Below are 18,777 nucleotides of genomic sequence, written 5' to 3' on the forward strand. Positions count from 1 at the left end.
GTAGCCGCCGGACTATATGATCCAAACCAAAATTGATGACATAAGTTGAATGATTTTCTTCTAGATTTGTTGCTTATTTGGACGTGTATTACATGAACACTTTTCATTTATATGATCAATCGTGCATTGGTGAGTTGATTAGGACTTTATCCTTTGATATTAGATTTGATTTTTATTTACTTATTTCCTGTCTTATTTTTATTGAAATATACACGTAAGTATCAGCATTTCTTCACTTTCAGCATTGTCCAAAATACTATTCATGTCCATATATTGAAGAAAACATTTCTTGACCGAATATTTTGCTTCATAAAGGGGGCGGTATGTTGTTTTTTGAGTATATTAACTATTTACTTTTCAACGCCACCACCCAAATGTTTTTGTTTAAATTATTAACGGTATTCGGAAAATCAGGAATCATGCAAAACATTAATTTGTCATCTGCTTGACCATAATATTTTTTTTCTCATAAAATTTTGAATCAAAATATCTATTTTAGGAGAAAACCATACCCCCCTTTTGAGTTTAAATGTCTAATCCCTTAGTGTACTGATATGAATAGTATTTAACTGGAAATGTTTAAAAAAAGATATTGATGCTAGCGTAAATATTTTGTTCAATAAAAAGACAGGAAATAAGTCGGTAAACCAAAAAGTTCAAATCTAATTGAAAGTTAAAGTGCCCATGAATTCACTTATCATGCACGAGTGATTCTATTCATAAAAAGTGTCCGTGTAACAACTAAAAAGAGTCCGTGTATCGTCTAAAAAGAGGTTAGCGGAAGAAGGGATCCCGTAGACCGCCCTACGTCATGAATCATGAATATGCATATTATATTTATAGGCAATTTATAAACGATTCTAAAAATACAAATGCTAAAAATAGAATATTATCAACATGTAAAAAACACCTTTGTACTATATTAGTTATATATAAAGTTGAATTCTTTGATTCGTCGTTTTTACGTGATGACGGCTGACAAATTGGACCTCGTAATTTTAGTATTATAGATAGGACGTTATACAGGATCCCCTATGCAGTCTACATGATCCCCTGTTGTATGTACATTATATATCTACTATAAGACGTTCGATAGGATCCCCTGTTGTTTGTTTATGATGTTACTATTATAGAAGGTTTAATAGGAACCCCTGTTGTTTGTTGATCATGTATATACTATAGGTATAAAAAAGAAGATGTGGTATGATTGCCAATGAGACAACTATCCACAAAAGACCAAAATGACACAGACATTAACAACTATAGGTCACCGTACGGCCTTCAACAATGAGCAAAGCCCATACCGCATAGTCAGCTATAAAAGGCCCCGATAAGACAATGTAAAACAATTCAAACGAGAAAACTAACTGCTTATTTATGTAAAAAAATGAACGAAATGTATGTTTGTCTTGTATCTTGTATTATTTGTTTTATTGTTTAAGAAATGGAAACCGAAAATGGATAAATGCTACAACTGTGAGGAGGAGTCTGATTATGCAAATGTAATAATTGGTCATACAGCAACTTAACACATGATAACATCCTTTCAATCAAAGAAAAGTGTCTAAAAAGTGGAAAATATTAATATTAATCAAGACATTACAATGTTTTTCCTGGTGTCGTTCGAAGCACTGGACAATATATCTGGTGATAGCATATAATATACACATTTTGTATTTGTCTAGCATTGCTAAAGGATCATATTTAGGCTATTGAACTATTCATTTCATTGTTGATTTTATCAAGTTAGTATTTATAAATGAACACTGGAAAGTAGTTGTATAACGCTCTCCCAAACAGAATATTTGCATCAAATTGAAAAAAGATTCATTTTGATATGTTCTTGATGACTTATTTGGAATATATGATATTGTTCTTCATTTAATTACAGTTATAAACTAGAAAAAAGGTCATTTTTATAAGTCTAAAATATCCGTTAATAAAACTTATCGCATGTTTTATCACTCGAAAAAGCCCGAATTACATTCGAAAAAAATGGACCAAATCACTCGAAAAACCACGATCACAGTCGGACACTATACCTACCGTGGGTATATTGAATAACTGATACATATTAGCAACTTTTAATTTGTGACAATACTATTATTATATAAACTTAAAGAGAAACGTCCATAGGTACATGTAATTCAATGAATTTATCTGTCATAATGGTAATTAGATACGATTAAGGGCCAGTAAATGCTGATATATTCTTAATAAACTGAGTCTCGCGTTTCGTCTACTGCCCATTAAACTGAATAGTAAGTAAACATAATTATCGTTAGACTGGCATCCCGTCCCGATATCTAGCTGATTACAAGTTGACCTTTTCTTTATTTAGTCAAATTATGGCGACATTGGATGTTCAGCTATATTGAAATGGCATATTTGTTGAAAATGACAATGCTCACCTGGATGTTAATGACGTACTCAAGAGGTTATTCAGCGTGGTTGTTTTTGATACAAAATTTATCTGCCATGTACAATTACGTACAGACAGCGAGTTTAAATCCATGTCTGCAAGATGCCACGCGTAAACATGTAAAAGGAGACTTGCAACAACCTTTTTAAGTGGTCCGTCTTTTTTCAATACAATAGAATTGAGAATGGAAATGGGGAATGTGCCAAAGACCATAGAGCAGACAACAGCAGAAGGTTCATTATTTACAAATCATACCCTCTTTTATCACTGCATATTTATCGCCCTTCATCCATTTTTTTTATCTTTTAAATTTGTTTTAACGAATTAATTTAAGTTTTCCCCTCCTCAATGTTTTCCTTTCATTTTTCCTGATATATTTGCCAAATACCGCAGAGTAAACGTTAACAACAAAATTGCAATCAAGCAACTGAGTCAATAGATGTAGTGATTTGAATGCAACAGAGAACAACAGATCCTTTATATACAGTTTATAGCTTTCTTATGGCTTTTTAAATTTTCATCATGGTCATATCCTTTTATCTTTAACACAATGGTTTCATAGAATTGTTTCTGATTCCCGTGTGGACATTAGATGTACAGAAACAGAAACTCTTCGCCTTTTCACAATATACCCTAAACATATTACTTCGAAAAGAATCAAATTTAATAGGCTAATAATCTCAATTGAAACGATTATATATATGTCCCAGTAGTTTTACTTGGTAATGATGTAGTCTATTATGTACCGTTAAATTGCCTATAATTTCGTGTTGAAATTAATAATTAAATGCCCACGTGATTTTGTATTATTCTGGAATTATATTAGATCTTAAACTGTCAGTGTCAAGATGTACCAATTATTAGTGTTGATGAGGGTTACAGTAGATAGCTGATTACATCATGTCTATCATCACCAATATTTTTATTTCATCTATGTTTTTTAGAAATTGTTTATCTTTCATCATGCCACTAGAAGACTTTAAAGGTAAGAAATTCATAATTATACTGCCTTTTGCATTATTGATGTACTAGTTGCAATAGAAGATACTTTTATTATCTGCCGAACGTCCGATCGAGAACATTTTGATACAATAGATATTTGTTTGTTTCTTCCTTGTTCTAAATTAAAGTTCACATTTGTTATTCTAATAGAGCAAAATCAAAATGACTGCTATACATGAAATGAAATTAGAATATAAAAATACATACTATTACCATTTTATTAACATACTTATTCTTGTTAATTTTCAATGAATACGTTCATTATGCATGAGTCGTTTTAATGTTGAGGTAAGGCCAATCTCTCCTAAATTTATAATTTCACACAAAGGTCCATTGAAAAAAATAATGTTTCGAATTTCACAAAACTATATCTCAACTCCATGGAATAATCATCTACTTTCATGTTGCTAAATCATGCCTTATTTTTCAATCAGAAACGTCTGTCGATCGACCCAATTGAAACTCTAGTTTGACAACTTTTTAAAATTTTGAGTTTTTATCCCAAACATTTATAGTCTTTAACGACATTGTAAACCGGACACCAAAATTATGTTTGGAGGAAGATAAATAGAATGAAATTCATAACAGTGTAGCTATGGCCATTCATTGACTGGGGAAAATTAGGTGAACGTTCGTCTGTAATGCCCACTGCTCACGACGTACTTATCATAGAAATTTAAACTGTGAGGTCACCAAAGGTTCTAAACGCCTAAATAAAATAATTAAAAATACTAATCAGGAATAACCTTTGTAATTTGAAAATAAATAAAAATGGCCTTCAACACGGAGTCTTGGCTCACACCGAACAGCAAGCTATAAAGGTTGAATACTTAAAATTCTTTACTTGATTTTTTGTTATGGTTTGACCATCAATTTTCCTAATATGATATCGCACGTTCTTTCAGATTATTTTTTTTTACTTACTTGGCTTTAAAAGTTCCAATGCATGATTTCGTCTGTTTATGTAGTTCATATGTGTTTTTCGTTTCTCGTTGGTTTTCCCGTTTGAATGGTTTTACACTAGTAGTTTTGGGGCCCTCTATAACTTACTGTTCGGTGTGAGCCAAGGCTCCGTGTTGCAGGTCGTACCTTGACCTATAATGGTTTACTTTTATGAATTATTACTTGGGAGGAGAGTTGTCTCACTGGCACTCATACCACATCTTCCTATATCTATCTATATCTATACATTTTTTTTCAACAAACGAATACATCACAAGAATATAAGTTTTGTAAGAAACGTGAGAAATTGTGTTGGACTTGAAGATAAGGCAAAGTGACAAATATCTGAAAGAATGAATCGTTTTATGGTATTAAACAAAGAAATCAAATGATTTTTTAATTATCCAGAACTCTTCACAAACAAAACCCACATGTATACGCATTGAATAAATAGTAGGCAATTCTTAAATGATCACACCGTAGAAGTAGTTGTGCTCTTAATCAATGAGATATTTTGTGAATTAACCCCATCAACTTAATAGTTTTTTTTTACAATGGATAAACCTATTTTTTTATTATTATTAAATAATATCATCTCTAAACATTATTATTCTTATAAATGACACGGTTGTATGTGATGATTATAATAAATATTTAAAACAAATTCCTTTCAAGCTTATAATTACGATACTGTTGTCAAGTCATTAAAGATTGCATATTTTGACGTTAATATTGAGTCACTGATAAGGTCTTTGCATCGGAACTAAACACATTTTTTTTTTTTTTTTTTTTTAAAACAGTTGTTGGCATGACACGGGTTATGTTCTTCTCATATATGTTATGATGGTATGATACTAAACCCCTAACGGGAAGGATTGTGCCTGATGTTCATATGATGAAATCATAATCTTTCAGTCAGTTTAATTGAAGTCTGGAGCTGGCATGTCAGTTAACTGCTAGTAGTCTGTTGTTATTTATGTATTTTTGTCATTTTGTTTATTTTCTTTGGTTACATCTTCTGACATCAGACTCGGATTTCTCTTGAACTGAATTTTAATGTGCGTATTGTTATGCGTTTACTTTACTACATTGGTTAGAGGTATAGGGGGAGGGTTGAGATCTCACAAACATGTTTAACCCCGCCGCATTTTTGCGCCTGTCCCAAGTCAGGAGCCTCTGGCCTTTGTTAGTCTTGTATTATTTTAATTTTAGTTTCTTGTGTACAATTTGGAAATTAGTATGGCGTTCATTATCACTGGACTAGTATATATTTGTTTAGGGGCCAGCTGAAGGACGCCTCCGGGTGCGGGAATTTCTCGCTACATTGAAGACCTGTTGGTGACCCTCTGCTGTTGTTTTTTATTTGGTCGGGTTGTTGTCTCTTTGACACATTCCCCATTTCCATTCTCAATTTTATTGTAAAGTGTAACAAGTGAATATTTCAATCCCCACTGGAAGGCCTCTGACAGACTGGGTGAGCATAAAATCATAGCCGTTGACAAACAAGTTACAACCTACAAACGTTTTACTGTCGACCACACTGTTATGCAATTAATTCTAATAAAGACAATAACTATTTATTGTCTTTAAATATCAGCTGTATTTGTACTCGGCTCGACACGAAAGAAATGTACTGAGCCAAAAAAGTTTAGCAACAAAAATGTAAAATTTTATTTTATTTCAAAATCATAAAAACATATAATTTTAATAATTATAACAAAATGGAAAAATGACATGTCAGAGGCAACATGAATGTTTATCACTCACATTCATTTGGATTTTCTTTGTATGGAGCGCCGGAGGTCAAAATGCGGAAATGAGTATAGTGTTATTTAAAATCAATTTTCAGCCATGCCCTAAGTGTACCAATGAAGGATTGGCAGGCACACCAGCAGCTGCCCTTAGTCGATGCCCTTCTCTCGAGGCAGGAAAAAACTTGTCACGAGGTGACGTAAAGCGAAGGTAGCGCTCCTCCCTTGACGATAGATTTTTTGGTCTAAGAGATATCGACCTATCCTGTGCAGTTTGTCGATATCTGTTTGTTAGTCTGTAAACTGTTGCCTTATGCACATTAAATTGAGCCACGATGTCAGCAACACTCATTCCGACATCAACCATTCCATGAGCTTTCTGACGGTCATTTGATTGGAGGCCTGGTTGGAGCCCTATTCGATTTTTTCAAAGATGTATGTGTTTTTCTTACCAATGGTGTGTTTCTGAACGTTAGTGAAAAAGAAATTTTTATATCAATGATGTTTAATTACAAAAATTTTTTTTTAAAAAGCTTAAGCTTGCATTACACGTGGTCACCTTAGCTGTAATCTCTTCCGGTCACCTTAGCTGTAATCTCTTCCGGTCACCTTAGCTGTAATCTCTTCCGGTCACCTTAGCTGTAATCTCTTCAACTTCGTTCTTCATTTAGCCTTTTATAACATTTTTGATTCGAGCGTCACTGATGAGTCTTTTGTAGACGAAACGCGCGTCTGGCGTAAATATTTTTTTTAAATAATTTTTTCCTGGTATCTATGATGAGTTTATTCATAGCCTCGTTCATATACAGCTGATATACAAAATAGTTAATGTCTTTATCCTGTGCAATTAATTTTGTACATTTTGTTTTCCATTCCAATCGTTGAATTTGTTTTTAGATGATATCGAAATGACTTATACACGGACAGCAATAATGACCCCAAATTTAGCTATCATTAAGTAAACAGTAATTTGACATAAAGCCTTTCGCTCGCAACAGCAGCTGATTACCAGGAGACAATTAACGTCTAGTAAACCTGTACGTTTATCGTGTTATCTGTGTAACCTGTATATGTATAGTAGAAAGGTCGATTGCAGGATGAATGTTGTTTTATGGCTGTTAATTCATTCAATTTAGTTAAGTTGGTCATTCGAGGCAAAAGTTATGTTTGTTTACAATACATACATCAAAATGCCATTATGAGCATTATAAGAGATGTAGCGATAAAATATACTTTTAACTTATTTAAATGTGTAAAATTGTTTTAGCACATAATATAGACTCTTAAATTTAAGAATTTTAATGTATAATATTTTATAAAATTAAGGACAAAAAGTCTCCGTACTTTTGACAGAATAAGATGGAACCTTGTTTTTTTGCGAAAAAAAGGGTTATATACATTTGATTTGCAAAACCATGTAATAGATAAGACATCATAACTGGAACGATAAACCATCAGGGTTAATAGGATAACGACCCATTTAAATCAAATCAAAGGAAACTCAAACATATCATATGTGCTGTTATCGAATATATATGTTCTTACTCTAACTTCATAAAAGGATCGTATCCAATAAATTTAAAAGCAAAAGATGTACAAATATATGGGGTGGAATGTAATCAAAGTATCTAAATAGAATGACAAAAGAATTTACTGTCTACTGTCAATTGTGTCTAATACACTTGGGAGCTCAGGTTTAGTTAAATCTACAAACTATAAAGTAAAACATAATTATATTTGTTTACATTTATATTCCAAGCATTCAAATTTTGAAAGCTTTAATCAAGTATACAAATGATATATATTGTCTAGCTTCATTATTGACATATTATAATATGGATTTCTTTCAAATTTCTTGAATATTTCTACGCTACATTTGACTATTTTCTAGCAATTTTATTTTTCATATTTGTTTTTGTTTTGTCGACTTATTTTAAAATTTGGTTATATTCAAAACACATTAAAAAATTTACAGCTATCAAAGATGTAACACCCGTATAATAAATAACACGTGAAAGGGTTAAGTAAATAAGAAGCAACTAACAAATAAAGTTATAGATTTTAAACTCGGAATGTCCAGAAGGAATTACAGTAGTTACATGTAGTTAACTATAATGGCCAGGTTATTCAAATACTATTAAATCAAAGTTCATCTGTAGCATCTATGTTGATTTTTAGAGCTCAATTAATTGGACGAATATGCATTTGCAACAACAAAATACAACAATCTTTAAATATACATGTATATGATCCTAAGGGAGGCATAAATTGCGAAATGATCGATTTTCGTTTATACCGCCAACGAATCCAATCGTATTTTGCATTCTTTATTAATGAAACTGATGAAATGACAGCGAAAAGTATTAGTATTTTTTTCTGCATCTAACTATCAAAACGTGAGTGCAGGCATCAGCTTTGAATAAGCTAACATGTTATATTAATTTGCTAACGTTACAGTAAAGCAGATCAGTGCAATCAGAGAGCAAATTAATGCATAATATGTCATGTCTCGATTGTTACTTAAGCTTCAGTCACACTCAAAACGTCCAAACCAGTCCGTAAAAAAAAATAGAGTTGATGTGGCCAATATAGAACTTATAACTCTGACCAGATTTATAAAACGGATCATAATGCGATCCTACAGTGGAGATCACTTCTAACCTCTCATTAGAACTGTCAGAATATTCTGTCATAGAACTGTTCTAACCTGTCCTAGAACAGTTCTACCCTAGAACTGTTCTAATTAGAACTGTCAGAATCAGTTCTAGGTAGAACTGTCAGGATCAGTTCTAGGGTAGAACTGTCTAAATCAGTTCTAGGTAGAACTGTCCAAATCACTTCTAACCGTAGAACTGTCAGCAGAACTGACTTAATCAGTCAGGACTGTAGAACATTTCTAAATGACGTCACTGCAGTAAGGGCACTTTAGAATTTAGAAAAAATAAATCACTTCCAATTACTTTGCTATATATTAAATAGCAGATTTTCTATATTTTTTACTGATAGATCAAACGACTTTTATTACGTTACATGTACAAATATCGAAGTGAATAGAAGGTTACCCAACTCATCGGAGAAATATTTTTATAAGAATGCATACGGAAACATCATTGTTTACGTTTCTTCGTTCCCCGTTTTTAACAGTCTCTTACTAAATAAAACTCTGCATTTAATTCATGGAATTTTAATCGTAATTTACCTTCTTTGCCTTGGATTTACATTCATTTAAGATTCTGTTTTGACAAATGTTCAAACGAAAATTGTACAGTGGATGAATTATGGGATATTAATGAAAAAAGTGTTGTACAACGTAAAAAAACTATACTGTATATACATTTGCACCATCTCGTCAATTTAGCCAGACTTATCCATAACGATTATAAATGATATTTGGGAGTCTGAAAAATATACTGGATCTGAACATGAATGAAACATTTGCCCCTGGACGTTCGGCTACAAACAAAATCATGCATTTTTCTTTGCCTTCTTCAAATTATATTAACAGTATACTATTCAAGAAGAGAACTTCCCATACATGTACTTTTTTTTTTAAATAAAGTATATGACTCAGTCATGTGAGTGTTGGATGATGCCATTAAATAGTTTTGTTTAAAAAAAAACCATCACAAACTACTGACTTAAACATGTTAAAAAGTCACTTTAGCATGTTTAATGACGGTTCATTATTATGGATACAGAGAGGAAATAACGGCACGCTAAATTCTTAGATATGGTATAAATACACCTTGTCGCTATTTGTCTGCCATTACTGGATATCACACAGGTTCCCGTAAAATTTTGACGTCATAAAACAAAATATCTGACGCCACAATGGAAAAGTCATTGTTGTATGCTTCAAAAGTTCAAGAGGCCGGGTCAGCCAGGATTAGCGATAAGGTGTATTGTGTTTCAAAGTTGGTGTCATTTTTATCATACGATCCGTCCTCGCATAGAACAAATATTGGTTTACCATGTTTACAATGAGGCCATATACATGTATATTTACATGATAAAGTGTAAATAAGTTCAGTTATTGTTGATGCGGTCAAATAATTTTGTTAAAACAACTCTCACTCAGTTAGATATATCGAAACCACTGAAATTTGTTTACAATTCAATATTTTGAATAAAAAGAGGACTTGCTGATATTCTAAATTGATGTGGAATTTTTTTAGTAGCCAATGTGTTCCAATATTCATTGATATTGCTGTCATTTGAATTATACAATCCATCGTAATATGTATTACTAAAAGTGATTTAGTATGCGGCTATATATATATTAATATTTACATAACAAAGTGTAATTATGGTCAGTTTTGGTTGATGCTGTCACATATGGTCAGTTTTGGTTGATGCTGTCAAATATGGTCAGTTTTGGTTGATGCGGACAAATAATTTTGTTATATTCATGAGTCAGTCTGAGATATCAAAACTACTGAAATTAGTTTACGATTCAAAATTTTTATGAAAAAGAGGACATGCTGGCACTATAAACTGATGTGAGCATAATTTTATTTTCCAATATTGCTTTCATTTATATTAAACAATCCATCCTGATATAAAAATATAAGTGATTTACTTTGCGGCTATTAAGATTGACATCATGTACATAATAATGTGCAAATATGGTCAGTTTTGGTTGATGTGGACAAATTATTTTGTTATACCAGTCAGTCTGAGGTATGAAAACTACTGATATTTGTTTATGATGCAATATTTTGAATAAAAAGAGGAAATGCTGGCATTCTAAATTGATGCAAATGAAATTAGGTAGCATTGTGTTCCAATATTTCTATCATTTGTATTTTCATGATTTTACAATCCATCCTTACATAAAAATATTACAGATTTACTATGCGACTATAAGAGTTACATAAAAAAAGAGCAAATATGGTCAGTTTTGGTTGATGCAGTCAAATATGGTCAGTTTTGGTTGATGCGGTCAAATATGGTCAGTTTTGGTTGATGATGTCAAATATGGTCAGTTTTGATTGATGCAGACAAATAATTTTGTTACATGATTACATGTTACTGTCAGTCTGAGGTATGAAAACTACTGATATTTGTTTCTTATGCGATATTTTGAATAAAAATAGGAAATGCTGGCACTCTCAATTGATGTGAGAAAAAAAAAATTGTGGTCATTGATTTCCAATATTGTAGTTATTTATATACTACAGTCCCTCTTGACCTAAAATTATAACTGAACTACTGTGCAGCTATTTAGATTAACATAAAAAAAAAGCAAATATGGTAAGTTTTGGTTGATGCGGTCAAAAGATTTTATTATACGACTCAGTCTGAAGTATGAAAACTACTGATATTTGTTTATGATTCAATATTTTGAATAAAAGGAGGACATGCTCATTGGCAGATCAAGGGGGGTGGGGGGTTCAAAAAATGGCTGGATCTGCCCCTGCATGCTGGCACTATAAATTGATGCGAACAAAATTGTTTTCCAATATTGCTGTCACTTGTATAGTACAGTCCCTCTTGACCTAAAATTAAAACTGAAGTACTGTGCAGCTATATAGATTTGCAGAAAGAAAGAGCAAATAATGTCAGTTTAGATTGATGTGGTCAACAGATTTTTGCTAAACAGGTCCGTCCGAGGTATGAAAACTACTCGTAAACAGATATTACATTTGGTTAATGAGGTCAGATAATTTTGTTATGTGATAACGAGCCATCATGACTCCCAGAATAACAAATGTAAAACAATTCAAATAATATCCCCCCCCCCCCCCCATAATACTAATTAACGGACTAATTTATGTACAAAAAATGAAAGAAAAACAAATATTTCATGTTACACATCAACAAAAGAAAATCACTGAATTACGGGCTCCTGACTTGGAACAGGCACATACATGCAGAATATGGCGGGGTTAAACATGTTCTCTTGCCGTTTATAAATCTGAAATAAAACCGGCAAAATAGCAAAACTCTATATAATATTAATCGCTATTTTGCCAAATATTTCTTACAACTTATAAATCAATTCTAGCGGTAGAATTTATAAATCAATTTTAGCCGTAGAATTTATAAATTAATTCTGGCCGTAGAATTTATAAATCAATTCTAGCCGTAGAATTTGAAATCAATTCTAACCGTAGAACTGTTCTAGAAGTAGAACTGACCAAAGATTTGGTCAGTTCTAACTAGAACTGTCTAAAACTGTTCTAGGGTAGAACTGTCAGGATCAGTTCTCGCTAGAACTGTCCAAATCAGTTCTAGGTAGAACTGACCAAATCAGTTCTAGCTAGAACAGTTCTAACCTAGAACTGACTAAAAGGTGTCAGGCTGACAGTTCTACATACTGTTCTAGAACAGTTCTCCTGACAGATTCTGACAGAATTTATGAGAGGTTAGAACTGATCTCCACTGTATATTGAGTAGTTATTTCTTAGCCCGTTCTCTATACGCCAATCTCGACTTTATACCGTCTGCACCCCATTTATTTTATTTCAGATCGGGAAAAACTACACGTTCACCTCACGAGGACACAGTTTTCATGTAGTCAAAGCGTTGTAGCACATCTTTTATACGTTCAAAGTACATCAGTTCCGTTCCTGGCATACCGTTGAGCACCATTCCCGACCAAACCCGTCTGTAAAGTTCGTAAACGGATCGTAAATAGATGCTACTACGCGTTTACACAGGGGCGGATCCAGCCATTTTCGAGGGGGGCGGAACCTAGGAAAAAGTGGGGTTCTAACATATATCTCTATTCGAATTAACTGAACATCCACCAAAGGGGGTTTCAACCCCTGGACGACTCCCCCCTCCTGGATCTGCCACTGTTGAATACAGTCTAAAACCGTTCGGCATCATTTCTCAGAACTTAGTGTAAACGATTTTAGTTTGACGGCGACAATAGACAAATGACATGAAAATGTAACGCCGTAAGGTTGTGTATTTATCCCTTTCAAATCTTAACAAAAAAAAACTGTTAAACGTTTGAATACCATTTAAAAAAATTCAAAATATGATGAACGTTAAGTAATTTCTGAGAAGAAAAATAAGGAAACTCCTAGCTTTTAGTAGATATATGTTTCATTATGAAATCCACAATTTTTAAGAGTTTTTAAGTAGTTTACTGAACTGGTCGATTGTGTCGGCTACAAAAAGAAAGTAAGTTCACAAAAATTCTGAACTCCGAGGAAATTTCAAAACGGAAAGTCCCTAATCAAATGGAAAAATCGAATGATAAAACTGATCAAACGAATGGACAACAACTGTCATATTTCTGACTTGGTACAAGATACAGATAGTATTAACAGTTCTTGAATAGAACACGTCCATGTTGAATTGATTGCCCTTTTCTTCACATTTTTTTCAACTTTATCTAATTCTAAGAAGAACGTAATTGATGATTTAATATGATATGTCATAGGATGTAAATCAAAGCTGTCTTAAGAGAGTCATAGCTATGATGCTCTTATGACTGTCATAAGGGAACATTATTTTCTATTATTTTTAATAATGATTATAAAGTGATGAATATAAAAATGAAAATGAAAAGTATGAGCATATTAATTATTACAATTCTAAATATTTACGAATTATTTTTTTTTTTTTTTTTTCATTATAATGAACATGAAATTTTATGCAAAAAGGAATTGAAATATGAGTTGATAATTTGTTTAAATTTAGTTTGTAATATATAATAAATCTTGAACTTCGCTTTCGTGTATTATCATACATTCGGTACATCGAGTACCCGCTTAACGAAATGCCCGTGCACCGTTAATAAAGTACAGTAACTGTCAAATATACTAGGAACGAAATAATATGTATATTCATTATACAAAACCAGGAGTTAAAAAATAATTCCAAATTTTATGTCGCAGGAGATTCAAATTTTAATTCAAGTAGTTGAGAAAATAAAATCTTTACTATTTAGCATACTGAGAAACACAACAAATATTTGTATTACAATTAACATGAAATTATACATGAAAAGTGATTAAAATTTTAGTTGACAATCATAAGACCATCATAAGTCATGTCGCGAGGGGTCTTAATTTTACGACAAAAGTTATGACAAATCGTAACTTGGGACACTTTCGAAAACATATCTTACGACTATGACATGTCATAAGACCATCATAAGACATGTCTTAGTCATAAGATACTTTCGAAAACCAGGCCCCAGAATCTTAACTTGGTTGTTGTATAGAATTTTCGCTAGGTAGATTCAGATTCCGGAAAGCGTTGTCCAGTGTGTGTTTTTTCTTCACATTTATCATCTTATGTTTCGATAATATCATATTGCATTTTACTGTTTTTGTCAATAAATAGACAATTCATCAAGTAATACGTTTGTGGGTTATAAACAGGAATCTGCTTACTTATTGACATGGTTACAGCGGGTAAACGTCCCTCTTTCTACGTACAAGTGCAGCGCGATACTTTTTTTTATAAAGAATGGCGAGGACAAAAACCAATTCAACCGGAAAAAATGTGATGGAAAAAATCCTTTGATTGTAGGGGCCGGGAGTATTTTGAAAATGAATAACATAAATGTATACAAAAGAGAAAATAAATGTTCGCGCGGCAAAAAGAAATAAAATTATAAATCCGTAGAAAAATCCCATTGCCTCTTTTCCCCCTAAATATCAAATGGCCGTCCCTAATGTTCATATCAACTGGACAAAGTCACCAGTAATGTACATTGGACCTGTCGATGTAACTTTACGTCTTGTTTGGTCATATTATTTCATAATGTACATATAAAAAGAAGATGTGGTATGATTGCCAATGAGACAACTGTCCACAAGAGACCAAAGACACAGACATTAACAACATATGTCACCGTATTTTGGACGTGACTCTGTACTTGTTTATCCCGTCATTGTGTTATGATTGTTCTATGATAATTTTTGTATTCTTGTCTTTCTTTCATGTTTGCTAGTGTGCTTTGTCTGTGTTTGCCTTTTTATGTTTCTTTGATACATTTGACGTGGCTCTGTGCTTGTGCATACCGTCTTTATGTTAATGTGCTTTTGTATTCGATTTTGCTTATGTACTTTGTCTATATGTTTTTCTTGTTTATCTTACCCTTGTTTTAAAATTTTTACCTATTGTTTCTATTTGTTTTGTTCACACATAGGTGTTTATATGGTAGAACTTGATGTGACTGTCATGCAAGTGACAGATTTAGCTAGCCATAAAACCAGGTATATACCCCCATTTTCTACATAAGAAAATGCCTATACCAAGTCAGGTTATCCAATCGTTTGATGTGTTTGCACTTTTGATTTTGACATTAAATTAGAGACTTTCCGGTTTGAATTTTCCTCGGAGTTCATCATTTTTGTGATTTTACTTTTTGTTATCCTATACAATTACTGTATGTATTCTTCGAAGCTATCAATAATATAAAATCTTTGAACAACATCTTTGTGGTTCTACAGGAGCAGATTGTATAACTGATGGAATGAACAGTGTATATAGCGGAACAATAAATACTACCAAAAGCGGTCGAATTTGTCAGAAATGGTCTTTACAAATTCCTCATACTCACGATAAAACATGGTTAGGGGATAATAACTATTGCCGTAATCCACACTTGTTTCCTGAAGGACCATGGTGTTTCACTACAGACGAGAATGTACGTTTCGAGTACTGTGACATCCCAGTATGTGGTAAGATAACTACTTTTTTAAAAAAAAGATTTTTAATTATTCATTTAAATTATTTTGATGATAATAACTTTGTGTTCCGAAAAGTCAATAAAAGGAAAACTTAATTAAGATTTGATTAAAACAATTGTGATGTTAGCTACGTACATTGCACTGGTAGTATTTTGTAGGAAACAAGTATTGTTACAGACATGAGAGTAAAACTCGTATGACTATGAGACACAGTGATTCTATCTTTCGTTTCATTTTTGCCTTATAGTAGCTGCCGATAGTTCTAAAGTCTGCTGAGACATATAGATGAAGCATGAAGGGTTGTATTTATTAATGATAATATTCAAACTATATGTATTGTATTGAACACATTTGAAATGTTATTTACCGTATATTTTCCCTAAACGGAGAACCAATGTGCGTGAGAGTGAAACACATTTGACACTCAGTTTTAGTATTCGAATTTACCAAATTGTCGCGCTATTATATACCATTTACAGAATTAAACAATGGTACAATGTATGTCGTAAATTAATTTGTAAGTCTACACGAACAATTCACACTACTTCATTTGTTTAACTAGGAACCTTCAGTTGAATATCTCAAATATTTATTGTCCTGTACGTGTTACTTATTTTTCTGAATAAAACATGGTTATTAAAAATAAACATTTCGGAAATTTTCCTTGAATTGACTGTTGATGGTATTGTTTAATTGCAGAAAAACGTCCTAACGAAGGATCAATCGGTAAGTCTGTGTGTATAAACTGTATCATTAACGTTATCAAGTGTTTGTAATTCGTCTACTATATTATATTTGCTTACTCATCTGATTTTTAACGATTTAAGTAAAAGGGCAATATTCAGAATATCCTTGTTTGTTGGTCAATTTGTTCCTTTTATTATTTTTGTCAACAATATTGATTAAACGAACGGTATTTGCCATTTACTTGTCCTACAAAGAAACTTTTACTCCCAATTATGTATATGTGGACAATTCCTCCTCGGTGTGATTGCATTGAGTGCAAGGGGTCCTGATTCTCTGTTCAAAGCAAATATTCAAATTTGGGTATTTGCGCTTTCTGTGCATGGCTGCGAGTGTAAAGCAGTAAGGAGAAAAACTAGACGTATGATTGGAGTTAGATAAATGTATAATGGGCTTTCAGATACGCATATAATAATGGTTACAATGTAAATAGGTCGAAATGACTACAGTTCAATAGATAGTTCTTGTTTGTTTTGTTTTTTTTTGTTTTGTTTTGTTAGCATGATCTATCTTTTCAATCATTTTTGTTTTTTTTGGAATAAATCATTTACCTAAATGTGAGGAAAAAAATGATAAACACCTGATTGATTAGTTTTCGCATTTTTGAGCCTCTTCCAAGTGAGGATCCTTTTGCATTTTTTGGTCTGGTATGTTCTTGTAATTTTAGTTCTTTTATATGTTTTGGAGTAATGTGTGACATCCATTTTTACTCAATTTGTATACACTGTTTGAAGGAACCAGCTGCAGCCCGCCGTCAGGTGCGGGATTTTCTCGCTGTGTAAAGGAACCATGATTGGTGGCATTCTGCTGTTTTCTAGTCTTGGTCGGGTTGTTGTCTCTTTGACACATTCTCCGTTTCCATTCTCAATTTTAGCTTAACTTGTAAGCTTCTGAAAGATAGTTTGCAAAACACTTGTACATTTAATCTAAACACAATGTTATTACTATATATATATTAAAGCGACCAGATGAGACTATACGTTTTCAAAATAGAACAAATCAAGGCGTGATATTTGCCACACTAAATGTTACGTAAACTTAAATTAATTGTATTGTAACAGATTGTATTGTAACAGATTAAATAATGCTTCAAATGTGTCTGTTTCTTCAGAGTACAACATCTACTTGAAATGTCATCCGATATATAATAAGGATTTTAAGGGAAAAACATACACTCAGGTGGTACTCTGAAATGTTCAGAGGCGGATTTAGGGGGGGGCAGGGGGCCCGGGCCCCCCCCCCCTTTTTGGGAAAAAAATTGGTTTCTTATATAGGGAATCACTGAAGCGTGACTCGAGCGGGCCCCCTCTTAGGTCAGTCAGTGGGCCCCCACTTAGGAAAATTTCTGGATCCGCCACTGATGTTGCAAAATCACCAGAGATATTTGTCATGAAGGAGTAAGGGAATTTTGCAAATACGACTTATCGTTTCACTTAACAATTATATGATGTTTTTAAAATAAAACCAACTGAATGTAAGAATCAACCGTTCAGCAATTTCGTACATCTATTAAATTAACTTAATTATGACAATTTATCTTCAACTAGAAATACTTAAACGGTAATTGGTCAAATTAAATTATGTATGACTCTTTGTCCTTTGCACCATTGGTCACACATTTGGGAATTCCACAATGTGTCATTGTTCTTAATTCAAATAAAATGACATCATAATATTTCAATGTTTACTTTATATTTATCCGTTATTTAACGGGAAGATTATAGTTCGTGTAAACGACATTTCAATGCTGCTACATGTAACTACTTCTCGAAGATCATCCCTTGATAATCCGAAACAAAAGAAACTGCAGTAGCTGTTAAAACCCTTGAATTATTTATTGTTTTCCAGGATTTAAATTTAACCTTATGCCCCCGATGCGTATGTCAATGACTAGCTGCATAAATACATTTGCATTAAAAACAGTTGTCTAGACAGCAGACTACTTGTTGTTTAAAGAAAACGTCGTCATTAGTATTTTTTTAAATGAAATTTGACTCATTTTTTTTTTAACGTTAACATTTGACTTTTTTTAAGATCGTGACTTGGAGATACACCGGAACCTTATAACGTTATTATTATTATTTTTTTTGTACTTTTAAAGTTGCAACTTTATTTCCCTTTATAAACACATATTACACTTTAGGCTTTATAACATATGTATGTTAAAGTTCAAGCTAGGTTCACACTGCCGATCAGATCAACTCGATCAAGCCCGATCAAGACACATTACGTGATCGGGAGACTGGTCTGACTCAAT

At 32.6% G+C, this 18,777-nt stretch overlaps 1 protein-coding gene across 1 annotated transcript in view; it reads left to right on the forward strand.

Annotated features, from left to right (window-relative positions):
• Positions 1 to 3,265: 3,265 nt before the first annotated feature.
• Positions 3,266 to 18,777, forward strand: part of LOC143083571 (uncharacterized) — a 76,465-nt gene continuing 60,953 nt past the window's right edge. The window contains exons 1-3 of the mRNA XM_076259835.1: positions 3,266 to 3,407; positions 15,537 to 15,767; positions 16,476 to 16,502. Coding sequence (XP_076115950.1) covers positions 3,323 to 3,407; positions 15,537 to 15,767; positions 16,476 to 16,502 — 343 coding nt within the window. The 5' untranslated portion in view covers positions 3,266 to 3,322. The remainder of the gene's footprint in view (positions 3,408 to 15,536; positions 15,768 to 16,475; positions 16,503 to 18,777) is intronic.

Source organism: Mytilus galloprovincialis, chromosome 1, assembly GCF_965363235.1.
Source record: "Mytilus galloprovincialis chromosome 1, xbMytGall1.hap1.1, whole genome shotgun sequence".
NCBI classification, from domain to species: Eukaryota; Metazoa; Mollusca; class Bivalvia; order Mytilida; family Mytilidae; genus Mytilus; species Mytilus galloprovincialis.